This window comes from Nipponia nippon, unplaced genomic scaffold (assembly GCF_047370975.1).
Source record: "Nipponia nippon isolate SJK-2023a ecotype South Korea unplaced genomic scaffold, ASM4737097v1 scaffold_25, whole genome shotgun sequence".
NCBI classification, from domain to species: Eukaryota; Metazoa; Chordata; class Aves; order Pelecaniformes; family Threskiornithidae; genus Nipponia; species Nipponia nippon.
In genome coordinates, this window is record NW_028262342.1 from 2,466,943 (window position 1) to 2,494,001 (window position 27,059).

Sequence of the window (27,059 nt, forward strand, 5' to 3'; positions counted from 1 at the left end):
CCCCTCGCGGCCCTGTGAGTGGTTTAACCCGCTTCCCCCCCACCCGCTCTCTCCCGATGGTTTCACCCAGGCGCTTGCTGGGCGTGTCCGTCCGTGTGTTCCCCCCCCCCCGCAGCGTGAATGGTTTCTCCCCTTCCCCAGGGCGGTGTTTAACCCTACCCGCCCTCCTCTCTTCAGGCTCCCCGCTGTCCCCCGGCCCACGCAGGCACCGCCGCCTCAGCGCCGCTTTCCCGCCCCACTCCGTGCCCATCAGTGTTGGTGGTTTGCTCCACCCTCCCCCCTCCCGGGGCGGGATGGTTTATTCCCTCCTCCCCCCCCCAGATGGTCTCTCCCTCTCATACAGCCCCGCCTCCAGCCCCGCAGACCCCGCCTTTTCACTTACGTCACTCCCCATCCCTCTCACGATTGGTCCATCCTCAACGCCTTGCCCCGAAGCGACCAATGGCGGCGCTCTCCCCGCCCGGATCCAAGATGGCGCCTCCGGGGGCTGCGGGCGGGCGGCGGTGAGGCGGCCTGCGGGGGGCCGCCGCCTTCCTCCGCGCTCCGCCGCTGCGCCGCGGGGCCGGCCGGCCGGTGGGCTCCTTCGCTCGCTGGCTGGCCGGCCGGGCCCGCACGTCCCCCCCTCTCCGCCATGGCGGCCGAGAGCGGCAGGCAGTTCTGGAAGCGGAGCGCCAAGCTGCCGGGCAGGTGAGTGCGGGCCTGGCCCGGCCGGTAACCGGTCGTCCCCGCCCCGGGAAAGGGGTGCAAGGGCCGCAGCCCCGCCACCCTCCAGCTGGGGGGAGTTGGGTAGGGGGGCTGGAGCAGCCCCTCCGCCTTGGGAAGGGGCTGTCAGGGGCGCCCACCCTGGCTGTGGGGCTGGGGGCCCCGGGGTTCCCCCCTGCAAGGGTGGGGGGATACCGGGGGTATCTACCCCGGGTATGGGGCAGGGGAGCCGGCTGGGGGCCCCGGGGTTCCCCCCCTGCAATAGGGGGCGTGCCGGGGCTCCGCAGGCTATGGGGCAGGGAAATTTTGCTGGAGGAAGCCCCCCTGTGTAAGAGACAAGGGTGGCACCGGGGTTGTCCCCTCATCCGTAGGGCAGGGCAGGCGGTGTGGGGCTGCAGGGACCCCTGTGTGCACCCTCCGCCCCGTGGGAAGCAGGGTGGAGGGGGTCAGGGCCTTGAAGGACCCCCTGGCGTGGCCTCGGAGCCAGGGCTGTACTATCTTCCTTTCCACAGATATTGAAGAAACCTCATCGCTTCCTGAAGCCCTTAGAGGTGTCGCCTCAGGTGGCAGCAACTCTGTCCCAAACAGGTGCCCCTGCCAACGCATGTGCCCCCCTATTTTTCTCTCTTGTGCGGGGTGTCACTCCTGGTCCACCTCCCCTCAATATGAGGGACTGTGGGGGCTCTCTGTGTGCACCTCCCCTGCGTCGGTTCCTTTGGCTGTGATGTCCTGGTTCTTGGCGAGGCACCCACACTCACCCGGGGATGGGAGAAACAAGTGAAATGTCTGATTCAAGCGGTGTTTAGGAAGAAGAGGCTGGTGGTGGTGAAGGAGATGCTCCCTACAAGGCCTTGGGAGCAAGGCTCCCATGGGGAGAGGGCACCCACCTCTCTGTGGCGGCTTTCACAAGTGCTGTTCCCGTTGGGTGCTCCTCACGTTTGCTCTCATTTGCCTTATCTGAACCCTGCCCTTCCCCTCCTGGTGTGCGAACACAGTCTGAAATGCTTAGTTGGCTTTAAATCCTGCTAGGCCAGTTAAATCTCTCTTTCTAATGTGCTTTCACTCGGTTCTTTGTTGCTGCGCCGGCTCCCTCAGGTTGGTGGGACAATCCAGGTCTGTGGCAAGCAAAGGGAAAGCAACGAGCATTATGCGTTCCTCCTCTTCTACTCATGGGGAAAGAAAATGCTGTGTTCTCCCTGGGTCATTTTGTCTCCCGGTTGCTCCCATCCCATCCCCGGAGGTCACAGCCGTGCCTCCAGCTGGTGGTCTTAGACAGCACCTCTCTTCTGCAGTGGGTGACTTCCAGCTTTGGCTTGGAAAGCTTAAACCAGGTGAACCGGTCTGGGAGGCAGCCAGTCCTGCCTAGACAATACACTCCAACGTCACGTTTTTGGCAAAGTTTTCCCCTGCTCCGAACTGGCTGCTTGGCAGATATCCTGCCGTCCAGGAGCCTTGTTACCACTTCCGAATACACTGCGTGCCAGTCCTTTTCAGGGATAGTTACCAACAGGTCTTGGGCAACACAACCACAAAAGGTGGAGGTGGGATGTGCTGCATTCATGGTTGCTAAACATGAAGCTGCCTTTCTTTTTTGTCTGAGCTTTGAGAGATCTTCCCATACAGATTCTTGGCACTCTCCTTTCTTTGCCCTGACAAGCTGGCAGAGGGAGGCTTTGTAAAGATTTGGAGACTGTGTTAGCTTCCTTTTCCATGACACTTTGTGCATTTGGTCACTTAATTGTATTAGCTTTTAGTTGGTGCTTTTTCCCCTGTAGGTTTAGGGTGGCAGAACTGGTAAATGTTGTTTCATGTTTCCAATACTGCTCTGTGGTTTTTGCATTGGGAATTCTCGCCCCAGTCATTTTCTGGGGATGCGTTGGCAGGTTGGTCTAGTGTTTTACCTTGTGCGATGGGTTGTTTATTTCCTGCTCTTTAGAGAGATGGGCAACCGGGCTTTGGGGGATGGTGTTTAAATGCTGTTTTAAAAGGAAAGAAGCAGAGTCTACTAAGAATAAATGTTCTGTGTCCAAAGTGGCATTGAGGTTTCATGGATATGCTTTCTGCTGCAGTGTCAATAACCCACACCCTGCAATGATCTCCTCCTGAGCGGTGTAACACAGATACTGCAGCCGTTGTACCAGACACTGAACATACGGGTGGCAAGAAATGCCTGTCCCAAAGAGCTTAAACCGAGACAGGACAGGGGACTCATCCAGTCAGTTTGGGAGCACAGCATCAGCTTAGGTCTCGGCTCCTGACTCAGTGCTGTGCATGAGGAGAGGTAGTGCCTGCCCTGAGCTTTCTGTCCATGCAAAAATCAGGTGAAGACAGCTTCAAACAGGGAGTTAAGCTTGGAGGGAGCAGATTCATTTAGCCAAGATGTGTCAGGGAAAACCAGACAAGAGTGAGTAAATAGTTACTGAGCATCACTTGGTGGTATCACTCCCCTGCCTCAATTTTCTCAGCTGTAAAAGTAGGATGTGGTAATGCATCTTTGTGTGGAGCTGTAGGATCTGCTGGGAGTCAGCTACAGGGACCTGAGCTAAAGGAGCATCGAGGGTACCATGGACACTACGGCACAAACTTGCCGTCTGGCAGTTGTCCATGTGCTTGTGTATCTTAGAAGTCACCTGTTGCACACCTTGGAGCATTTGCACTCCTCTTGTCCAGCCTGTTACACCCTCTGCACAGGTGGATAGGGCAGAGAATCTGCAAAGATGGGACAAACACGGGGCAAACCTGCTTCATGCAGTGGTTGGAGCTCATCAATGCAGGACGGTGGTGTTCAGCCCTGCCTCTGTAGCCTGCTGGAAATGAGACTGTCATCTTCAGCTGCTCATGTGGGAGCACAGGCTGATGAGCTGTGCAATTAGATCAGCTTGGGACGCTTTGTTTGGGGGAGCCTGAGTTCACATTCTCTGAAAAGAGCTGCTTGGGAGGTGGGACCCTCTGCAGTTGTATCAGCCGTTAGCCAGTGAAGGCATCAGCCGATTGCTTCAGAGCCCCAGGAAAGGGTTTCTTCACCCAGAGCTGGCCACCACATCCCCTCCTCTATGGCTAACACACATCATTTGTTTGGCTTGTGAACTTCAGGCCTTCACACGTGAATCAAAGCAGTCACCCATCGGCAGCGCGTGGATCCCTGTGCACAGAGGAGCAGCATTGTGACTGCCGTCACAAGACGGTGTGAGCTTGGTGCTGGGTATCAGAGAGGCTCTGCCAGCTCCTCTTCTGCAAGGAGCTGCCATGAGTCATTGGGAAACAGTGCTGATCTGGAGGGGTTTTTTTTCTTACTCCTGATGATCTGCTTGCTATGCCCACCCACGGGGGTGCCACTGCTTAATAGCTGTCCTGACTCCTAGATGCTAATTAGTTAGCAAACTCTTTCCTAGGCTTGATGGCTGGTGGGTAAACACAGTGAGCCTTTTCAGCGTTTCCAGCCGCGAGGGATGGCCGCTGCAGCGGCAAGCCCACCCCTCGCCGGGCTTCACCACCAGGATCTCTCTGTGCTGTGGTTGTTTTCATCCTCTGCCCTGGATCTCTGCATCTCTTCCCTGCCAGCTGGGCCTGTTGCTGCTGCCTCCCCAGTATCAGCTGGTTCCCAGCGTGCTTTCCAGCTGCACCAGGCTGCTGTCCCCCTCCTACATGGCTGGGCTCTGCTCGTTTTACTGCTGGGCACCATCTGCAGCTCCTGGAAACCGGGCCAGCTCTGTTGACCCAAGAGGAGCTTGTCCCTTGTGTGCCAGCTCTGAATGGGCCCTTGTGTCCGCCGTGGGATGCAGGGCTGTGCTGTGTACCAGGGGATGGGGAGAACTTGTTTTCCAGAGATGGTTTTTCAGGGTGGAGTGGCTGTGAATAGTTACCCAAATGGAGGTGATCACTCACGATCCCTGTCTTGCATCCAGAGCCTGTAAAACTAATGATGAGCATTCATCTAGTAGCTCCTCTCTGAGGTGATGCTCCCCATGTAGTGCTGGCAGCCCTCAGGCTCCCTGTCCCACTAGTCCCATTCCCCAGGGATGGAGCCAAGGGACTGAGACATGGTGACTCATTTCAGGCCACATAGGAAGCAGTCAATTAAGCTGGGATTTGGACCCGAGTCAAACCGGGTACTGTACCAGATGCTGCTTTGCTGTAGCCTTGGCTACAAGCCTGAGAGCCAGCGTGGGGTTCAAACCCTCAGGTGTGTTGTGGAAGAGCCCCAGTGTCACTGGCTAGAGTCTTTCCCTGTCCTGCAGGGCTCGGAAGCGTGAACTCCCAAACCTGGAAATCCCCTTGATGCATAAGAGAATGAACGTCAGTGTATAAGGCAGGGGGACTGAGACACATGGTCAGAGTGAATTGGTGGTGCAGAAAAGAGCAGATCTCAAATCCCAGCTCAGGCTGGAGAAAGCCTAAGAGTTTAAACAAGGCTTCTCTTTGCTGGTGCAAAGAACAAATCTTCAGCTGAATGTGGCACTTTGGATCTAAGGCTTTGAAGACAGAAGGTTATTGAAGTTGCTTTTGGTCTGTATTCAGCTCTTGACAGCAAGCAAGAAGTGTGACCCCAGCCTAGGCTGAGGAGATTACTTGTGGGTGCTCTGTGGCTTTTTGCATTGTCATCTTTTTTTTCTATCCTCTTCCTGCAGCATTCAACCTGTCTATGGAGCACAGCATCCTCCACTGGATCCCCAGCTCACCAAAAAGTAAGTGTTTATCTTCTGGAGATGCAGGCCACAACGCTTTGCAGGTTTTTGGCTCAGCCCTGCAGTAGGTGGAGGTCTCCAGCATCCTCTGGCACTGTGATGTTCCAGCGGAGAAGGGCAGCAGTGGTGTGCAGTGCTGTCTGGAGCGCAGGGAAACCTTATTTGCTGGTGCCCTTTATGGACAGAAATCCATATCGTACCAGCCACATCGAAGGAGACGGGTGTACTTTTTTAGCAATGGTGTCTGAGGCCTCTGCTGCCCTTCGGAGATAGAAGAATTAAGGAAAGGGGAGGTAAAGCTGCCTGGCAGCTTTGAGGCTGCAGAATTGCAGCACCTTTCCCGGCAGGAAAAGGCAGAGCTGATCTGAACGGCCTCCTTGTCTCTATCTCGTGCTGTGTAGCAGTGAAGGTTCCCCCTTTTCTGTGACGCTTCAGGTGGTGGACTTTGACTCCTGTAGCTCAAGGGTAAATGCGGAGGCTCCTGTGCCTGAGAAAAGAACCAGGCTGGTCTGTCTGCTGGGAGCCATCGCAGCTCTGTTGGGAGTGTCCGCAAGCAGAGACCGGCTCCGTCTAACCTCTGCCATGCCTCTCCGCAGGTCGCAAGACTACTTTTGGGTGTTAATCTACCTGTTTTCTGTAGGGTGGGGGGAGGCGGAACTAGAGGAATTGTATGTCTCTCCCCTTTGCCCTTCTGAGCTGGGAAGCCTGGCGCCTCTCCAGCTGTCTGCTGGCACTGTGGCCTCCATGCCCTGCCGTCATACCAGCTCAGGCTCTGCCTCCCGGCAGCAGGCAGTCCGGAGAGACTTAACACATTCCTTGGGTTTGGAAGGAGGAACGGGGAAACTGGAAAAAGGGACTGGCTGATTGGAGTGAGGACGCAGGGAAGGAAAGAGAACGGACTCATCTGACAGCATTGCTCTGACACTGTTTCTCTCTGGCTCCCAGCTTCATCAAGGACCGCTCCAAGGTCAACGCGCTGCCTATGAAAAGCAAGAAGGCCTCCAGCTTTCACGAGTTTGCCCGCAACACCAGTGATGCCTGGGACATCGGTGATGATGAAGATGAGGACTTCTCTTCCACCTCTTCTTCTTTGCAAACTCTGAACTCTAAAGTGGCCAAGGCCACGGCCGCCCAGGTTCTGGAGAACCACAGCAAGCTGCGGGTGAAACCCGAGCGGGCCCAGTCCGCTCTCAGCGACATGCCCACCAACTGCAAGGTCATCAAGTCCAGCAGCGAGGCCCAGCTCTCCAGAACATCTGGTAAGAGCCGTCTTCAGGAGCAGCCTCCTGCTCCAGTGCTCTCCTGGTTGACTGCTGAACTCAGCCACTTGCTGCTACTCGCATGGTATGGGCAAGAGGCTGTAGCACAGCCCGTAAGGCCAACAGAGGCTTTCGCCTCCTTGTAGTATCCTGCACTCCAAGGAGCTGTTTTTGGAGTCCTGGCCTTAACGCTTCAGTCTTCTCTGCTGCTCGGTGTCCTGCCATACAGGCACGTCTGTCCCAGAGGATCCTGTGTTCTGGGTGCTAAGGGCTTTTGGAGAGCTGTTAAGTTCTTGCTCGGGGTTGCTCACAGTCTGCTTCCTTTGTGGCCCAGTGTGCTGCTCTTAGTAAAGGTCTGGATGAGGTCCTGTTGACCCCAGGTCGATACAGCTTGGGCAGGGAACTGGGCAGCATCAGCCCCTGCTCGCTCTGCCTTGTCGCAGGCAGACGGCTGCCTGTGCTCTGGAAGTAACCCAGCAGGTCCCTGCTGCCAGCAGGTGGCATTGGCAGCCCATCGCCTCCTCTCTGCGCCAGCAATTAGCTTGATCACTCTTTAGATCAGAGACAAGCAGGGCAGATCTAAAGGTCTGTTCCTCCGGGATTCCCACGGGCTCCTTCTGCCCATGGCATCCCATGTGAAGAGGGAATTCTGATCCACTGGCAGCTAGGTGTCTGGATGCAGGAGGAAGAAAGGGAAAGAGAAATGGGGGGGAAAATGATGGAAGAGGCACAACAAACGCTTGTGAACCGGCTGATCCCTCAGAGTGGGCCAGCGATGCTCTGTTTGCTGGGGCTGGGGAAGAGAAGGGTGAAATCGGCGGTGGCAGATCTCTGACGGTGGCAAGAGGAGTGAGGTAGGGTTGGAGAGGTGCGGTCTCCTTCCCTGCCTCACTGCAGCATCTGCTCCTTGCAGAGGAGGCCTGTGTGCGAACCTCCCTTCAGAAGCAGCAGTCCCTTCCCCTTCGGCCCGTCATTCCACTCGTCGCCCGAATCTCTGACCAAAATGCTTCAGGTGCTCCCCCCATGACAGTGAGGGAGAAAACCCGCCTGGAGAAGTTTCGGCAGCTCCTTTCCAGCCACAACACGGACCTGGGTGAGTGTGGCAAAATGGGGGTGCCTGCGGGTGGGAAGGGGGACGCAGAGGGCGCCTGCTGCCTGCTTCAGGTTGCAATGAGGTCTGCTCCAGGGTGGATAAAATGACTACGTGCAGTGGGATCGTTGTACAAACTGCTCTGCTGGCGGATGGTTACGTCCTCCACCAGCTGCCTCTCTGTTTCCAGTCTTTCTCCATCTTGCAAATGATGGTTGTGATCACTGGGGGTATTGGGCTCTGCATGAGAACTGAGGCTCCGGCAGCCACCAGTCCTGTGGCCAGGCTGAGCTGAAAGCGTCTCTGTTCTCCCTGCTGCAGACCCACATCCCCAGTCACTGCAAATGTGGAGCCTTCCTGGAGGCTCAGTGTCTCCAGAGCCTGCAGGAGCAGACTGGGCTTTCCTCTCCTTCTAGGTGTAGTGGTGCCTGGACGTGCCTAGGATCTAATCCATTGCCACCACTGTCCGTTTGCAGATGAGCTGAGGAAATGCAGCTGGCCTGGTGTGCCCAGAGAGGTCCGGCCCGTGACGTGGCGTCTCCTCTCAGTGAGTACTTGGAGCTATGACGCAGGAATTTGGGGGCAATGTGCCAAGCCAGGGACATGTGCTCCTCGACCTTCGTGTGTCCCGTAACCAGGTTTGCTCATGTTGTGTCTGTGCCCACCCTACAGGTGAGCTGTAGGTTTTTTTGTTTTTTTGTTTGGGGAGTGTAACTGCTACATCCTCTTTGAGCACAAAGCCCAGACTGGTGCTGGGAATACGTGGTTCGCTGTTTTGGGAAACTGAATCCCATGAAGTTGGCTCGCTTCAAGATGAGTAAACACATCAGGGTCTGGGAAAGCCAAACCCCATGAAAGCTCTTTCCCCATCTCCCGAGTCTCTGTGCCCGATGTTTCTGGGAGCACAGCTGTCTGGCAGGATTTCAGGGGATGGTTTGTGGTGAGGTAAGAGGATCTGCCCTGACACAGGTTTTCCTGCCACAGGGTTATCTTCCCGCAAACATGGAGCGGCGAAAGCTGACTTTACAGCGTAAGCGGGAGGAGTACTTTGGCTTCATCCAGCAGTATTACGATTCCCGGAATGAGGAACACCATCAAGACACCTACCGACAGGTACAAGCCCTCTGTCTGTTGCCTGGCTTTCTGCCTTGGTATATCCCTTTCCTTTCTCTTGCAGCTGGGGTCATGCTAGGACTTCCTCTAGCTGTAGCTATTAGGGGTCTTCTCCTTGGGGATGGGGCGCCATGCTTTTGTCCGTTTTCTTACAGGTATTAGTTTAAGCCTTCCCTAAATTGATCTAATAACTCGATTTCAGACCCCAGCTCTTTCCCAGCTCTGGCCACCTGCCCACACCTGAGCAGAGGAGACTGGAGATAAAACCGTAGATGATTTTCTCAGTGCAGCTGTCATCTGTAGCCCTCACTGCGCTTGTCAGCAAGTGCAGATCTCGCTTGGGAGGACACTCAGGGGTGGATTCCCCTCTGTTAGCCTGTGAGGAGCTATTGTGCCCCTGAAGAGCACAGCTGGTGTGTGTAACCCACGCTCTCTTCCAGATCCACATCGATATTCCAAGGACCAACCCTCTCATCCCCCTCTTCCAGCAGCCGCTCGTCCAGGAGGTAAGGGGGAGTGAAGCTGCTGCCCCACATTTGCCGTGGGGGGTGTGTGTGGAGTTAGAGCAGCGCTGCTACTAGTGCGTTAGCTTTGTGGGGAAACTTCCCTGGCTGACAGCTCCTGATGCAAATACCTGCTGAAACTGTTTGGTCTTGTCCCATGTTTCTGAAAGACATCAGACTTGGAGCTTAGGGTTTATGGGATCAGCTCTTTTGTGGCGAGATGTAGCCAAGAGTTAGTAAAAGACCTGAAGCTTTTTCTTTGAGGCAAATTCAAGGCACTTGAACCAGAACAGATCATCAGTTCTGTTTTGCTACGAAACCTCCTTTGTGCGAAGCAGTATGTGAGAAACCCAGGTAGGGATGGGTTTGACAGGTGGCCAGGAGGTTTGGGCATCTGTCCTCTTTGGAAACAAGCTCAGCGTGTGTATGTGGTATGTCAGAGCTTGGTGTCCTGGGGCTGGGGCAGTCTGGAAATAACACATTGGTTGTTGGGGGGAGGCTGCTCTCTTGGGAACTATCCCCATCTGTGATGTTTTGCTGGGAGTACTGTGTGGATAACGGATAACAGCCTTAGCTTTCCACATGATGTTCAGCAAGGTGTGCTGCTCTGCTAAGAAGCAGCCCTGTCCTATGGGTGGAAGGGTCTTAAGCCACCTGGATTGTGAAAAGTTGGGTCTGCATTTCTTCAAGCAGAGGCTTTGCTGGGGAGCCTAGGCTGCGTTGTTCTATGAAGTGTGGGCTGGCCTGTGTGTGGGATCTGTGGATCATACAGGAGTCTCTCCTAGGACTTTTATGCTTCTTATCTTACCCGTATTGCTGCAGAAAAGCCTGTCAGCGCATGATCTCCACTCCCTAAGCTTAGCAGTTATGCTTTTCTGCCTTTCCTTTGTGCACGGCTAATGCAGGTACCTGCTTTCCCTCATTCTTCCCTAGATCTTTGAAAGAATCCTGTTTATCTGGGCCATTCGACACCCAGCCAGCGGCTATGTACAGGGAATCAATGACCTGGTCACTCCGTTCTTTGTTGTGTTCCTCTCTGAGTATGTTGGTAAGTGACATTTGCTGTTTGAAGCACGGTGCTGCCTCTCGACCACGGTGTTTGAAATGGTGTGAAGTGCTGGCATCAGAAAAGCTTGCCTTGCTAGAGGAGATGATGTGTTCTTCCTTCAGCGCCTGTGCCAGGCTGGAGAGGCATCTTGACCTCTTACTGTATCTTTGCTGCCTGGTTGAATTGACTTCAGTTTCATAACCTTGCTGAGCTCCACGGAAGCTGAAGTGCTGAGGGTGATTTGCATTTGAATGTATTTAACATCCTTACAGCTTGGAGGAGAAAGGGGTCTTTTAGGTGCCGAGGGAGATTGGGGGAGGGTCTTGCTCTCAAAGCTTGGGCTTGGAGCTAGTTCTTGTTCTAGGAGGAATGAGTGAAGTATAAAGACACCCTGCTGAGAATGTAAAATAAACTATTTAAATAAATATTCCTGTCCGGTGCTGCTAGTACAGGTGTGTTTCTCAAGCTGAGAGTTTCAGAAAGCAAATTGATTTCTCCCTGCTGTTTTTGGCTTTCTTGTCAGCCAGTTGCTTTTAGCCCGAGATCAAGTCATTTCCACCTATAGCATTTTTATTCTTTCTGCAGCTCTAGCTGTGTTTTGGGGTTGACATTAATGCGGGATGCTGTAATCCCTATGCCTAAAGGCTCTTAGTTTTCACTGTAAAGAGAAAGAAAAAGGAATTTATAGAACTGTATTAGTGACAGAGAAATCCTGTTGAACAAATGTTTTTAAGGTCTGATCCAAAGCTTGCTGAAGTCAGTGGAAGCCTTCCACTGCCTAGCTAAGGCTTTGTAAACTAGTACTGATCTGCCTCTTCTGAGGACCTTGCAAAGAGGTAAGGGTAAGCCACCTCGGTTTCCCCTGTGGTAGCTGGTGTGGCCAGGATTGATCCCTAGGAAGTGCTGTTCCTCCTCACAGCCTGAAGGAGAAGGCACAAAATGTGGCTCTGCTACCAGCTGGTGTAAATTCCCTTTTCTGGGAGGTCAAGAGCCTGTGGAGTCGGGTCTGAGTGGGTTCTGTTTGAGTGGCTTCTCCTGTGCCTTATTGCTCAAGCGGTATCGGTGGCACTTAGTCTTGGCAGAGGCTGGTTGCTCAGGATTGATTTATAGGGTTAGAAGCAGAGCTGTGCACACAGTGAGTTATCTGTGCAAGAAGGGAGCTGGTCTGAAGCACCAGAGCTGCCTGCGGGTATCTGGTGTGACTTCTTGCAGTTCTGTACTGCGTTGGGTGTCGGGGCTCAACTCTCTGCATGTGGCTGCAGAGTTCACGCTGTATCGGACCTCTCTGTCTCTTACTGGAGCCGTGTTGCTCACCATCTTCCAGGGCTGTTTTCTCCTCCAGCTGAAGCTTTCTCTTTGAATGTAGCCTTCCTGTTTCCAGCTATTTCTGAAACTTGTGTTGGAGGGGGAAAAAAAAAAAAACCAACAACCAAAACACAAACCTCTGCATGAGACCTGTTGAGCTGAATTTGGCTGAGCAACATCATGCATCCCCTTCTGTCCCCAGAGCCTGGGATTCAAAGCCAGCCTTTAGGTCACAAGCTGTCTCAGTGGCTACCTGCTCCCTGGTCCGGCTGCATAGCAGTCAGAGTTTAAGGACAGGATCAGTAATTGCCTTGAATGTACGTGGGAAAGAACTGGCAGTGCTCAGTGCCCTGTAACCCCTTTTGCAACAGGATTTAAGTTGCTGGCTTGGAGCAGCTGCTTCTCTACAGCTGCCTTTGCTGACAGGCCCCTGAAGAGCTGGTGCTGGGCAGGGCAGGTCTGGAGGCTCTCCGTGTTGGATCACTAACTCTCAGGATCCCTGGATCAGCCAAGTCTGTGCTGCACCCGAGTCCTTGCAGCAGGAGAGCCAAAAGAGGCCTCGCACAGTTTGGTAATCCTTGCACAGCATGTGCCAAGGGACAACTCACCTTTCCATGGGGAATCTCTTGTTCAAAGGAAATTCTTCGAGCTGTATCCCCCTTGGGAAAGGGGACAATCTGTGTGGCTCCGGCAGCCCCTGCCCACAGAGCCACTGAGGGCTTATACACCTGTGTGTCATCTGAGGGTACTTCCACATTCAAAAGTGTGGGTACAACTGGCCCGAAAAAGTTTCCCTCGCCTTTCCTTGAAAGCTGGCTCTGGGAAGTTGGCACCAGCACTGGCTCCATCCTCAAACCTCGTGGGTTTGCTGCCCCTACTTTCCTGGCTGTGCTGCCAGCTGGCTCCTACTTAGCTGCCCACCATCTTCCCTGGGATGTTTGTGTTAGAGCCTTTGAAGGGCTGCCTCCGGCAGCAGCTGACTCGGCAGGACCGAGTCAGCTCTCCGGGACCGTGGTGTGTGCGTGTGTGATTCAGAGCTGACAGGCGGAGGTGGGAGTTAACAAGCTGTTGACTTTGGTTAGCTGTTCAGCACAAGGCCAGGCTGACACCCTGGTCTTCTACTGTTCAATCTCGTGGCTTCTCACATCGCAGTCACCTCTGGTAACAGGCTGGTCCCCGCCTCCAAGTTCACTGCAGACTTCTAACCCATCATCCTGTGCTTTGGGCAGGCATTGCATTTGCAGACAACAAATCAACATTTGTACAGATAAATTAAAGTCTCCTTGGTGCTCATCAGCTGATTGATGGTGTCTCCACTATACATCAGTTACTAGACCAAAGCTTAAAACATCCTTTAAGAGGGCTTGACTGGCTTCCCACCAAGGGCTAGAGCATGTCCACGGGGAAAAGGTGGGTGGCTTGGGTAGGGGATGGTCTGTAGCCTATCAAACACATTCAGGGAACAATTTGGCAGCTTCCTTTCATTGAAGTTGACACAAGCAGTGAACCAACAGTCAGCAGTAACCCAGCAAACTCCCAGGCCTTTGTGTGCAGAGGGATTAAACACAGCTCGGGGTAGGAGTTAGAGCAGCTTGGCTGGATTTGGGAGCAGGGCCCTGCTGCTGTGTCTTTGACTCAGTGGATTTCCACCCTCTCTGTAGAAGGTGTGGGGAGGAAGGGTGTATGCCTGTCCCAGTCCTGAAGGAGGCAGACAGATCAGTGAGTGAAAAACATTGGCAGGAAGCTATTTCTTTTGGATGCTTAGGGAACTGGATGACCCCGTTATTAACTTGAGTCTCCCTGGCCTCACTGAAAGGGTCCCATTGATATTGCTTCCCTCTTCTTTCCGAGCATTGCCTTGAATCCAGTGTGTGTACCCCTTTGACCAGCTTCAGAAAATACCACCTAGGCTGAAGCAGGGAGAAGCAGCTCTTCCGCAGAGCTCCCACTCCCCGTGTCTGAACTCCCCTGCCCACTTCTCCAGCACCAGTCAGGACCCGTTGCTTTTCCTGTACTTGCACCTAGTCTGGATGCAAAACTATGTGCTCCTTGCAGGTGCTGTGCAGCTGTGAGCCATTGGCAGATGGGATAGATTTAACCGCTGTGTTTTCCCCTTTCCCCCAGCATGGCAAGCTGGCTCACCTTCTCATGTGATGCTCTACCTGCCTTCTGCACGAACACGGCTGCCTCGGCTACTTGGCAGCAAGCATGGGCCCTGTGGGCCCCTGCCACTGCCAGCTCCATAGCTGGAGCTATTCCTCCTCCCAGCTGATCAATGGCTTCTGCCGCAGATTGCTGAGCACTGCTTGTTTTCAGCTGGTGCTGCCATGAGGAAGAGCGCAAGGGAGGTGTTGAGGCTGCAGGAGCAGCTGAGCCTGCTGTTGCTGCCCTCCAGATGTGATGGGTGCAGGCTGCCAGTGCTGCTGGGGAGGCAGAGCTTGAGCGGTGAGGAGGGAGAGAGGCAGTCTGGCATCTGAGGAATTGGGGCAAGAGATGGTACGTCAACACCTGCCAGAGGAAACCACGTGCCCCTTTTTCCAGGTGATCAGAGAGGTCCCAGGAAGCACAGGGATGCTGAGCTGTCAGTCCTGCTAAAACTGCCTCCCAGCTCAGGTCCTGCAGCCCCTCCTGCTGCACTGAGTCACTCCCAGCTCTCATGGCTTTTGTTTGCATTTAAAATGGCAGTGGCAGAGCGCGGAAATGAGTTCAGCATCCGCAGGTAGCGTCAGTGCTGGCCCCTGCACCCTCTCCCAGTGCTGTCTGCCCATCTCGACATACAAGACCACTTCCATCCCCAATTCAAGGCCTTGCTTAAGGGATTGTCCTGGCTTTGGGACCTGTTTGGCATTTCACCAAGTTTATAGAGGGGAGCAGTGCCATGAGAAGTATTGCTCTTTGTTACTAAATCCTAATCACGGTTAAATGGAGACTCTTTTTCCCTGTGAGCAGGAGCAGAAGTGGAGCTTGGATGAAGAGAAGGGGGGAGCCTTCTCCCTGGGTGTTACTAGTCATACTGCGACTGACCCAGCTCAGGCTGTAACATCAGCCCTGTTCTGAACTCCAGTTGTGCCCTGAGCCTGTCGCTCGCTGCACGCGGTGCACACTTGCCCATTGCTGTGCAGAGCTGTGAGCTGAGACTGGGTTTAACTGTTCTCTAGGCATCTAGTCCTGCACCGAGGCCCAGCTGCCAGAATATGGGGAGTCATTAAAGCTCCCCTATGGAAAGCAGGGATGTGGGAGGCTGGAGCCCTGGCTCTTCTAATCTGCTGCAAGCTGTGCCCTGCCTGGCATTTGAGGCAGGGGTTCAAGTGGGACTGTGATGTCCCTTCTCTTGTGTCAGCCCTGAGTCCTGTCAAAATGTCACTCACAGAACTTTGCTTTCCCCAAGCCCCAGCTGCCCTTGGGCACCCTGTGGCACTGGCAGCGGTGTCCCGGCTGCCTCCAACCCAGCCACGGGTGGCTGTCACCGTGCCGCTGGCACCCTTTCAGTCCCTGTCAGAGCCGTATGTTGAATACCTCACTCCTTTCCACGGGGTCTCTTCTGTGGTGCTGCTGAGCAGATGTTTGTGCTGAGCCACACACGCCAGAGACTTGGGTTTTTTTCAAAGCTCCTTGTGTTGGCTCACGCTGGGGATCTCCTACCACGGTTTTGCATTGACACCAGGGCGGTGGCAGGGTTGCTGCTCTTGTCCCCTTACCGGTGCAAGCAGCAGGGTGTTCCCCATCACCTGAGTGGGTCACCACATCCCCTTCTCCATCATGGTCCTCGTGCCTGGTGCTGCACTGGGAGGTCTTCTGCATGAGGCTCGTTCCTGTGTGGCTCAGCCTGCCTCTCCCACCAGTCCTGGCTGTACGCATGCGGCCTTGTCCCACTCCTTTGCCTGCCCATCCTCTGTGGGGGAAGTTATCTAGGGAAGGACATGGGTATTAAACAGATTTTGCCTACCTTTCTTATTACCTGAAATATTTGAGAGTGGCTGTGGAGAAGCCAGCAGAAGAGTGATAGTTCTGGATTATGACCTGCAGCTGGAAAACAGCTTTGCTGCTCTTTCTGCAGTACAAGATTGCCAGACTAATGCAGGGTTAAGCCCTTGCTTGTCCCTAAAGCTCCGGGTGGCAGTTTGCTCTGGAGCTGAGCTCTGCCCCAGGGGAGGAGCAGAGGTGGCAGCAGCATTGGGGTCGCTGGCTCTGCACTTAGCATCCTCCTGCGGGCAGGATCTGTGAGCATCGGTTTTCACGGTGCTGCCAACCTGCGACAGCTGCCCTGCGGCATATCTGAGCCAAGAGGGTGGCCCGGCTCCAGCCCCAAGCCCAGTCCTCTCCCTCTCTTGCTCTTTTCCAAGCAAGATCAAAGATGCTTGTTCAGATTTCCGAGCCTCTGGGTTTGGAAATGGGCCAATTTAGCCCTGGCATCTGTTGATCCGATTTAGCGGCATGACAGCTCCCTCCGAGGCTTCAGCAGCAGCGTGACAGGCGCTCTGCTCCCGAGGAGGAAGGGAGGGAGCTGCTGAGTCGGCTGAGCCAGGAGGGCCAGACCCGTGTCTCCTGACTGCCTCCTCCCTGGCTTCCACTGCCTTCCCATGCCTGTTGCCCTCTACAGCCTCCAGGTTAAGGTGGGCCTGGCCTGGAGCAGGTGATCTCTGCTCCAAACTCAGCCAGCATCACTGCCGTCCCACCCTTGAGGCATCTCATCTCTCCCTTGCCCTTCCTGGGGGTTCATAACCCCATTTAAAAGCGAAGGCAGCCTTTTGCACTCTGTGAGTATGCTTTGGGGACAGAGCTGCTGGTAACCCTTGTGCTCTCAGACCCCCAGTTCACTGGGTTTGAAAAACAAGCTTGCACAAATCTCTGTTTCCCCCCCAGCGAGGCTCTTCCGTGCATGGGGCTGCTGCTGTTTGCTGCAGCTCTCCTGTCAGCCGGGCTCAAGGAGGAGAGGCTCTGTGAAGCTGAGCAGTCTGTTTGCCGCATGGCCCTGCTGTCAGGCTCTGTGCTGGATTTAACTTGGAGCCTTTTGCTCTCCAGGAAGATGTTTGTGTGCTTTTGGGTCCTTGCAACTGTGCCCAGGAGTCCTGCTCTCCTGTAGAGGTTTCTGAGGCTTTGGCAATTCTTCTTCATGGGTCCGCAGAGTTGGCAGCCGCTTTTTGGGTGCCTCTGTTGTGCTTCAATCCTGGGATGGTGCTGATGAATCCGACCGGGAGTGGGAACTGAGGTCCCTTGTGCTGCCCCAGGCCAAAGGCAGCCTTTGCTTCCCTGGTTTCTGGCTGCAGCGAGGGATTCGCCTCTCCCGGTTCTCCCTGTGGTGCTGCCAGCTGGCAGAGACCTGCTGTCACCCAGGGTGGGATGCGCTCCAGCAAGAGGGGTCCCACGTGCCAGGAGCTTTGTCCATGCACATCCCTCGCCCCAGAGGGACAACAGGGGCAGCGCTGGGGGATCCCTCCTGCCATCCACTGGGTAGCTGGGCTGGGTTCAGATCATGGCTGCTGAGTCTTTTGGGGTCCTTCAGCCCTTTGCCTCGGCTGGAGAAGGAGTGCATGGCTGCTGTGCTCTGTGCCAGGCAGGCCACTGCCATCCTGCAGGGAGCCTTGTCGTGCCTCTTGCCCTGCCTTGCTTGATAAAGCCCCTCGGTGTGTCCCGAGAGCCGCCTGGTGTCCCCCGTCCTCCTGATGCTCTTCCCTCTCTGTTTTGCAGAGGAGGATGTGGAGAACTTTGACGTGACAAACCTGTCACAGGATGTTTTACGGAGCATCGAAGCCGATAGCTTCTGGTGCATGAGCAAGCTGCTGGACGGGATACAGGTGAGCCTCTTCTGGGGCCGCGGAGGTTTTTCTCCCCTGGCTGGCATAGCAGTGCAGTCATCTTCTCTCTGTGTTTGGGTGAGCGCTCTGCATGTCCTAGCATTAGGGGGATTTTGCTACTTCACTGAGCAAATCTGTGGGTAAAATCCTGGGGAAATAAGATGCTGCAGCTGTCCAACCGGCGCTGTCCTGACTAGGGACTTCACAGCAGGCAGGTGATCCTGGTGCTCAAGAGTCTGCTTGTCTCGTGGTGATCTCAGCTCCCTGCGAAGCTGGGGATCTGGTTTTGGTCATTTCTGGCTGCTGTTAGAGCTGCTGCTTCTGACTCATGGCCTCTCCCTACAGGATAACTACACCTTTGCACAGCCGGGGATCCAGAAGAAAGTCAAAGCCCTGGAGGAGCTAGTCAGCCGGATCGATGGTAGGTGACAAGGGGATCTGAGCAGGTCACAACAGCGGGGGGCCTCCTTTGCAAGTAGTACCCTTGGGGCAGGGGTAGACACTTGCCTACAGCACATACAGAAGCAGGGCAGGGTAGGGTCAGCCAGAAACCTGCTGGGCACAGGGTTTTTCTGGCTAGGTAGCACAGGGTGAGGAGCGGAGGCATTTGGGAGAGCAAGGTCTCAGCCTGAAAGTGCATGAAAGCAGTGTGTTGGGGGCAGTGCCTTGTGCGGGAGCTGGGGCACCGTGGTCCCCAGATATGTAAGTGAAATGTGCTGTTTCAGAGCAGGTACATAATCACTTTAGGAAGTACGAGGTTGAATACCTGCAGTTTGCCTTTCGCTGGATGAACAATCTGCTTATGAGGGAGCTGCCTCTTCGCTGCACCATCCGCCTCTGGGACACCTACCAGGTACGCAGGCTCCCGCTGCCTCCCCTGCTTGGCTGGTCACTGTGGGGCCAATTCCCTGTACACGGGGGGCCGGAGGTCTTCTGGCAGCACTGTGCAGCTGGGAAGATGAGGGAAACGAAGCAGTGTGGCCCCGAGACATTTGTAGCCAGCTGGGTGATGGGTGGCCCAGCAGGACATCTATGCCCAGGGAAGTCGTGCTCCAGCTGAGCTGCGGGAGCTGACCCAGAGTTTTGCTGTCCACAGTCGGAGCCAGAAGGATTCTCACATTTCCACCTGTACGTCTGCGCCGCCTTCTTGATCAAGTGGCGGAAGGAGATCCTAGATGAGGAAGACTTCCAAGTAAGTCCCTAGGGCTGGGGGTAATTCCCTGGGGTAGAGGGGAGGGAATTGCTCTGGTTGGGAGCCCAGCGTGGACAGAGTCAGCCATCTCAAAGCTGGCTCCAAGATCAGCCAGTCTCAGGATCTTTGCTTAAAAGTAACTCCTGAGCCTCAGCGCTCAGGATAAAGAACTGAGCTGTTGGAGGGTTCAAACATCAAATTCCAGCTCTTCCCTGGGCTCAAGCTTTGATCACGGTAAGTCCCTTCGTGTTTGCCTTCTGGTGTCCAGCTGTGGTAGCACCCTTTATCTCAAGGGGTTTTTGGGCATCTGAGGTGCTTCGCTAATTCGGATCTAGACACGAGCACAACTTAATGCTGTCTCTGAGCCTTTCAGACCTGCGAGTGTGGTGAGCAAAAGTGATTGAGTGCTGCTGCCTCTGGTCGTGCCGCCCTGCTCTGAAGCTGTACTTCAACTGCCCCAAACTAAGCACCTTCCCCTCTTTCAGGGCCTTCTAATGTTGTTACAAAACCTGCCCACAATACACTGGGGTAACGAAGAGATCGGACTCCTGCTCGCCGAAGCCTACAGACTCAAGTACATGTTTGCAGATGCCCCCAATCATTACCGCCGATAGGTGCCAGGACTCGACTCCCTCCTCTCCCCCACGCCCACCCCCTCGTCCTGGCCCGATCTGATCACTGTGGCATTTTTGTCGTCCCAAGTCCTCGGACACTCCGGCTGGGAGCTGCTCCTCGCTGTACAAAGCTCACATTGACTCTTGTCTTAACTCTTAACGCGTGCCTGTCTGCCACTCCATGCGCCTGGATGTGCCACTCCAACGACCGTCAGTATTTCACGCCGTGCCGGTGGCTCGAGCCAGGGAGAGAGGCATGAAGGGGCTGGGGGGGCAGCTTTACAGATGAACTGAGCTGAGGATGAAGCCCTGCTGTCCTCTCCACCCGTTGCCCTGGGCTTCTCCGGCTGGGACCACCTTGGCTTCGCTGCCTCGTGTTAACCTGCCACCACGTGCGCTGCCCCATCTGCTTCCCTCCTCTCTTCCGACACTGTTCACTCCAACTCCCAGACGAAAATGCCTTATCAGAGACCCGCCTGGCCGGAAAAATCCTTCCCCCCGAGGGCGGCAGGGCAAGAAGTTTCTCTCAGGGCCTAGCTTCGCTCCGAGTGTCCAGAGACCCCAAGCACTTTGTGGGTTCACGAGAGAGCCCCTCGCACCTGCCCTCTCTCCTTCTCTCCATCCTCTTCGCCTCCCTCTCCCCCAGGGCACGGGGTGGGCACGGCGTGGGGGGGACCAACTCCATCCACGCACGCCAGCTTGACGGGACTTTTGGTGGCTGATGCGCTGTCGGTACGGCCCCCTCCGGCGTGGTGGGGAGGAGCGGGGTGGGCTGGCAGGGGAGCAGCACCTCCCGAAACCCCCTTGCAAAGCCCCCCGCTCCTCCGAGGCGTTCTGTGTATATTGTGTTCTTGTGTATATGGGTCAAAGATGTACAATATACGTCTTCTGTTTGTAGCAGATAATGATTTTATATTTATAACGTGCACCCCTTGTTCTCCCCATCCTCTCCACACCTGGGAAGGCTGCCTGGGTATGGCATCGCAGGGCTTTGGACCCCTCCAGAGGTGGGGGGCATTTCGGAGCTGCAGGTATTTCTGCCCCAGTGTGGTGTTGCAGTGTTGGATCTGCCAGGAAGAGGTGCAATAGGAATACGGATCTCAAGGCTTCCCCTACAAAGAGGATTCAGGCGTTTAAAGGGGATGGGAGCTCCCAGTGGGAAGCAGGGGAGAGCCGTGTCGAGGAAACAGGGTATCGGGGTTCGTCGGCTGCTGGCACATGCCCCTCGGAGCGCTGCAGGGCACAGCCGTGCCAGTGCCGCCAGCGGGACACTCCGGGGAGGAATGATCCCGGATCCGGCACCGGCTGCCCCCAGTGCTCCCCGGCCCTGCGGACACGTCCTCCCCGGGGCTTCTCCCGCAGGGCCGGCAAGGACCGGGCTGGCCTCGCCGCCGTCTGCTTTTAAATCAACCCAATCGCGAAGGGTTTAACGGGCTGTTTTCTTCCCGCGGGCAAGCGCCGTCCACCTCGTGCCAAGGGCTGGATGTGAGAGGGCGTGGGGGCACAGATCCGGGCCAGCCCGGGCTTCTCCTGGCGCTCCCGCGGGGCGATGTGGGCTATCTTGGCAGGGCGCGGAGGTTCCCGGTCCCTCCGCTTTCCATTGCTGTTCCCGGTGGGAAAAGGCAGCGGGCCACGAGGCCGGAGCCAAGCATGTGAAACGCGGAGCCTTGTTGCCAATAAAACTCCAAACAGTGTCTCAAGAAATCGCTTTCCTAACCTGGAGTTGTTTTTCTCAGGCATTTGGATTTCTACTTTATTTTTGTGTGTGCCTTTTGTTGTTTTCTCTGAGAGGCAGACCTGGCGATCCTCAGTTTAACATGAATTAAAAAAAAAAAAGAGAAAAAAAAAAGCAACAAAACCCAAAACCAACAACTGAACTGTGTGGTCTGGCAAGTGTTTGCGGTGGGGCTGGGGGCGGTGAGTCCTTGTTCGGCCTCAGGAGGGGCTTGGGGCACGTCGCCTACCCCCCGCGTGCCTCAGTTTCCCCACCTGTGAAAGGAGGGGGGAGTTCTCCTCTTTGTATCTTGCTGGGGGAATGCGGTGGTAGCGTTCGAGTTTGCTGTTGGTCAGAGCAGCGTAGGGGAGGATCAACCTTTTATGGGAGGCAAATCTTTACCCCTCCCAGTTGCCTCCTATCCCCTATTAATTGCTTTTTAAAGTTCAATGGAGCCGAACAAATATAATTACTGCTGGGCGAGGCTAATTACCTGCATTTGGTGCCCAGGCTTTGTTATAATTGATTGCGAAGGGCTGGCTCTCCAGCTCCTTCCCCTGGGTCCCACTGGGGCTGCGCAGCCCCCGTCCCCATCCAGGGTTTGTCCCCCACAGGCCCAGGCACCTCCTGCGCCCCCACTTTGCGGAGAGGCTCAGTCGGGGAGCCTTCGGCCCGGCCGGCGCAGGGGAGCCCATCAGGGTTGTTTCTGGTCTCAACGCTGGTGGGAGCTGCTCCAGGTTTCAGACTTGCCTTCTCTGACCGGGCCGGATCCTGCTGCAGGCTCAGCACCCTTTTCGGAGTGAGTGCCCTTTGTCCTTTGGAAACCGAGGCTGTTACAGCCAGGGGGTAACCGTACCCTCGATCCTGCAAGGTGCTGAGCATCCCTGTCCCAGGGCAACCCAGGATGAGGCCGCATCCTGCCCAAGCGGGATTTTTCCTTCCCAGCCTGGAAACACCGGTGTGGCTCCGGATGGAAGGTCTGGTCCCTGCGGGGAGGGGAGCGGGGTGTCCCTGTGGCCGGTGGCACTGGAGGGTGGCCAGGCTGCACTGCCGCTCGTTACTTCTCCTTTAATTATCACCACTAACAGCACCGTGGGTTTGCACCGCGATGTTGCATCCATTTGTGGTCCAGCGATCGAAACGCGACTGCCTCCGTCTCGGGCTGCGGATGAGCAACCCAGCGGCGCTGCGGGCAGGGGCGAGCCTGGCTGGGAGGGAGCAGGACCCCGGCGTCACCAGGGCCAGCCGCCACCGCTGCGGTGACCGCCTCGAGCGCCCGTGTCCTGGCGTGTCCCCACCCGCTCACCTGTGTCCCGGCAGGGTGCAGCCCCTCTCCCGTCACCCGCTGCCAGCGCAGCCTCGCCAAGTAAAACACTTTCAAGTGTGAACAGGAGCGAATTCTCCTGGTCCCGGGGCCGGCGGCGGCGGCTTTTCTGCTCTTCTCTGCAGCAAAGCTGGGATGTTCGAGGGCTGTGAACACCTCGGGAGGGTTTCGTGGAGCCTGATAACCCAAGAGCGAATTTTCAGCATTTTTTTTTCTCTCCCAAATGAAGCCTTTCTGGAATTGACAGGGAAAAATTGCACTACATCCCCGTGCCACCCCATTCGTGACGATAAACGGTGACCATATCTGCAGTCCTTTTTCAGTTGGATGCGACCGGGGTTTTATTACAGCGTGGAGCCTGAGGAGCTGCAGTGACGGAGCCCTGAGGGATTCTTCTGTTGCAGGCAAGTGGGCTGAGATACGTCCCGAGGATAAAATAAAACCAAGAGGAGGGTGGAGGAGAGAGGCAGCCCTCGCGGTGAGACCGGGGCCGCTTTCAGACATGGGCCACATGGGATGAGATGGAAAAGAGCCTTGAAGAGAAGCTGATGGGCTGGAGGAGGAGGAAGAAGAGGAGGAAGAAGGGCTCCCAAGCCCATGTCTCGCTCCGAGTGGAGCCGGGGACACGGGACAGTGGCTCCTGTCCCTCCCATGGTTTCAAACCGGGTGAGTCAAATGGTCCCACTGGGAGCGGGGCTGGAGAGGGCTTTCCAAGTGGCTTAAAAATCCCAGGAGCCCTGCTGCGTCTCGTCCCGGCCCCTTCTCGGGGCCAGAGCCCACCCGGGGAGGTTTGTCTGGCCAATGGGTTTCCCTGGCAAATGCGGCGTGCACCAGCCCTGCCAGAGCCTCGTCCCCCCAGCCCACCCCGCCTCGCTCCTCCGGGCACACGCTGCCTGGGCTGGCCAGTCACTGGATCCTTCTGAGCCTTTTTGGGAGGGGGAAAAAGCTTTCCAACAGCTGGAGATTTTTAGGGTTTCTTTCCAGGAGGTGGAAAGGGCCAAACCAAGCACCTGGAAGTGGGTCCTGTCCCCTTCTCCCAGGGGATGGGGAGAAGGGAGAGATCAAGCAGCAACCTTGGCTCCTGGGGACGGCCGTGCAGCCGGTCGCTTGAGGACAAGGGGATGCTGGCTCCGTTTTCTTCCCTTTTTCTGGGCTCCGGGGGGGCTGTGCTGCCTCTCCCACCCCCAGCCCTGCAGCAGGGGCTGGAGCATCCCCGGTACCCCTGGGCCTGGGGCGGGGGGGCTCCCACCGAGGGGGAGCAACTGGGGGGGCTGGGATAGAAATGGGGATTGGGGATGGAGTGAGATGGGGACGAGGCCTGGGATGGGGACAGAGATAGGGGATTGGGGATGAGGACTGGGATGGGGTGGGGGGCACTGGGAATAGAGAGGGGCTGGGGGCTGAGGACAAGGCGGGATCCCCACCACGGGCTGAGAGCTGCACTGCGGGGGGGGGGGAGGGCACCTCCCCGGGGTGGGGAGGGAGATCTGCACCGGGGGGGGGGGGGGGCGGACCGGGACCTGCACCGGGGGGGGAGCCGGGTCCTGCACCGGGGGCGTGGGGGCACCCCTGCACAGAAGCGGGGGAGGCTGCACCTTCTCCCCTGCGGTGGGGGTGCACGGAGGTGGGGGGCTCCTCCCTCTCCTCCCTCCCGGCCGCTGCGGCCCCGGGGCCGGTGCGGGGCCGGTGCGGGGGCGGGCGGGCCGCAGCGCAGGATGCCGGGCGCCTGGAAGGAGCGCTCCGCCGCCGCGATCGTTTGCTGCCTCCTCCTCCTCCTCCTCTCCCGGCTCCTCTCCCGAGCAGGTAACGCCGCCGCCCCCGGCACCTCCCCGGCCCCCCCCGCCCCAGGGGACCCCTCCGGGGGGCCGCACCCCGTTAGCAGCGTGCGGAGCGGGGCACAAACTTCCCCGCGGGCTGAGCATCCTCCCCCGGGGTATTTTTTTTTTTGGGGGGGGGATATATTCGGCTCTTTGCAGGGGGGGATTGGGCAGGGGGATGCAGATGGGAGCTCCTGGGGAGGCTGAGCTGAGCTGGGCTGGGGGGGCTCTGGGCTCCCCGCTCCCTGCAAGGTCCTCACCCCCCGGTTGTCACCCCGGGAGGGACAGACGTGCCCCCAGATGGGATGGGGGGATGGGAGATTGGGGGGACAGGGCAGGGACCCCCGCCATCGCACCCACCCTGAGCCGTGGGACCCTTGGGGCTGCCACTGGCCCTGCGGGAGGGTGCTGCCCCATGCACCAGAGAGAGAAACCCCAATAAAAGCACCCCAAACCCCATAAAACGCCGCCCTGCCCTCCAACCCGGCTGAAGCTCGCTGCCTTTGAACCGTCCCACGTGCAGCCATGGTCCCCAGTGTCCCAGCAGGACTGGAAAACTGGGAGAAAGTGGTTTAAATCCACTCCCGCGTGGGCAGGAGGGTGCTGGGCAGTGGGCAGGATTGCCCCAGTCTGAGAGGGGGGTGACGGGGGTTTGTGACTATTCCTGACCCAGCAGCTCCCATCCCGCCCCGCTCCCATCCTTGGTCCCGTCTCCCCACGAGGCCGGGGCTGTTTTCGGACCCAAGGTTTGAGAGCGGCGTTTTGTGCATAAAAATCAGTTTAAAAGCAGAAGGAAAATAACCCAAAAGTTCGCTGAGGAGGGGGTCAGCCGACCCGGAGATGACACATGGTGTCTCCTTTGCATTGCGCCGCCCGTGCCATCTAGCCCAAAATTAACTGAGATTGATTTTGCTGGAAAATTTCACCCAAACCGGGTTCATTTGGGGTTCTCCCTCCTGATTTCTGGGGTTTGCCATTAAATTACAAACCCGCCTGGCTGGGCTGGGAGGGGAGAGGGTTTTCCAGCCCTGGGTGAAGCAGCAGCACGTCGCGGTGCAGGGGATGGGTGACCCCCGGCGCTGGAGGGGTGGTTTCAGCCCCCCCTCCGGTTGGGCTCAGCGCTGTAGGTGCCCCCTCGCACCCGTCCCCTTGCAGGGCAGGAGCTGGAGGTGGGGACGTGCGAGATCACGGCGCTGGACTGGGACCTGAGCCACCCACGGCAGACGATCGCCCGGCAGACGGCACGCTGCGCCTGCCGCCGCGGCCAAGCCGCCGGCACTGCCCGAGCCAAGCCGGCCTGCGTGGACGGTAACGGCAGCCCCGGGGGGGTCGGTGCTGCTCGGTGGGGACCCACGGGAGGGGGTTGTGCAAGGGCCCATGGCTGGAGACAGGGGTCCTGGCTGGTGCCATGGGGCCACTGGGTGCTCCGGCCGCGAGTCAGTGGCTGTCCGGCCCTCACAGCCCCTTCTCCGTCCCTTTGCCCCCCCAACCCGCCCTCTCCATCTCCCTCCCCCACTTTCTCCCCATAATTTGACCACGGTCCCCTGCGCGCTTCTCTTTTTGTGGTCCCCAAATTGGTCCTGTGCTGGCTGAGCTCATGTGCTTCTTCCCTCCATCCCTCCATCTCTTCATCCATCCCTCTGCCCATCCCTTCATCCATCCCTTCCCCTCCCGTTCATCCCTCTGTCCTTCCACCCATTCCCCTGTCCATCCACTCATCCCTCCCTCCATCCACACACGTATCCCTCCGGTCATCTACACATCCCTCCCTCCGTCCACTCATCCATTGCCCCACCCTCTATCCCTCCATCCTTCCCTCCATCCCCCTGTCCATCCCTCCATCCGCCCACCCTTCCCTCCATTTCTCCTTCCACCTCCACCTCTCCACACACCTCCACCCTCCCAAATGTCCCTGTCCCCGCGCCCCCGGCAGCCCGGCTCGTTGCCAGCCGGCAGTGGTGTGGGATGGAGCCGTGTGAGGAGGGGGAGCAGTGCGCTCTGCTCCGAAACCGCTCAGGCTGGAGCTGCACGAGACAACTGGGACGAATAAAAACCATCACGGTAAGTCCTGTCCCCCGCCATCCCCTGTGTCCCTGCTCCCACCTCCTGGGGGGAAACTGAGGCAGGGCTGGGTGCAAGGTGGGGGGAGCGCGGAAGGGGCCGGGATGCTGGAGCCCCGAGAGGGGAGCCTTTGGGAGGGTACATGTCAGTGCGGGGGTGGTTTATTAGGGGGGGTGGGGGGCAGAGGGTCCAGTGCCCCCCACGCACCCCCTGGTTGTGTGCGCTGGGACCCCCCCTGCCCCGGTGCGGCCCCGGCTCCCCCCGAGCCCGCAGCACCACTCGGCACCCATGAAATATTCTCCCACTATTTTTCCCGCAGGTGTCCTGACAGCGGCCGGCACGGGAGGACAAGGGGACTCGCTCTGGAGCCAGCGGGATGAGCCCAGGCAGGGAGCAGGGTTTGCTCGGTGCTGCCATGCGATGGCCTTGACCCCCACCCTGGGTGCCCCGGGCCAGCGGAGGGATCAGCCGCTGCGGGGACAGTCACCGGCGGGCGCCGGGTGCTGGGGAGTTGCGATGAGGGCAGGGTGGCTGGCTGGCAGGGTCACCGGGCTCCTGGTCACCCCGTGCCTGTGGAGGGTCCCCCAGGGCCACCGGGCTGAGGAGGAAGAAGAGGCCATTGAGGTCCCAGCTTCCAGCTCCGACTTCCTCTGCACCCATCTGCAGGTCCTGAGTTGAGCAGCGGCAGCACCGGGCCCACATTTGGCCGCCTGTTGGGGTGCGGGGAGCTGCAGGCGCTGGGTGGGGGTCCCAGGGACGGGGCTGCTGCGGGTACCTGGGGGCAGCCCTGCTGCAGCGGGGGGGGGGGGTCGCAGGGCATCTCGCCCCCCGCGGACA

At 57.3% G+C, this 27,059-nt stretch overlaps 2 protein-coding genes across 3 annotated transcripts; both read left to right on the forward strand.

Moving 5' to 3' along the window:
• Nucleotides 1–440: 440 nt before the first annotated feature.
• On the forward strand, nt 441–21,010 carry TBC1D22B (TBC1 domain family member 22B). The gene is made up of 13 exons (XM_009462477.2): nt 441–687; nt 5,331–5,387; nt 6,333–6,646; nt 7,560–7,739; nt 8,213–8,283; nt 8,721–8,849; nt 9,290–9,355; nt 10,286–10,400; nt 17,394–17,500; nt 17,846–17,921; nt 18,226–18,353; nt 18,597–18,692; nt 19,178–21,010. The coding sequence occupies exons 1-13, from the start codon at nt 632–634 to the stop codon at nt 19,304–19,306; spliced, it is 1,524 nt and encodes a 507-aa protein (XP_009460752.2). The 5' UTR covers nt 441–631; the 3' UTR covers nt 19,307–21,010.
• A 457-nt stretch (nt 21,011–21,467) lies between these two features.
• Nucleotides 21,468–27,006, forward strand: LOC148055244 (chemokine-like protein TAFA-5). 2 transcript variants are annotated; one of them, XM_087761653.1, is made up of 5 exons: nt 21,468–21,819; nt 22,749–23,010; nt 25,317–25,469; nt 26,095–26,222; nt 26,542–27,006. In XM_087761653.1, exons 2-5 carry the CDS (start codon nt 22,866–22,868, stop codon nt 26,548–26,550), a joined length of 435 nt encoding a protein of 144 aa, XP_087617779.1. In that variant the 5' UTR covers nt 21,468–21,819; nt 22,749–22,865; the 3' UTR covers nt 26,551–27,006. The 2 variants fall into 2 exon arrangements, with proteins under 2 accessions (XP_087617779.1, XP_087617780.1); XM_087761654.1 differs by lacking the exon at nt 21,468–21,819 and adding an exon at nt 22,079–22,640.
• Nucleotides 27,007–27,059: the final 53 nt, after the last annotated feature.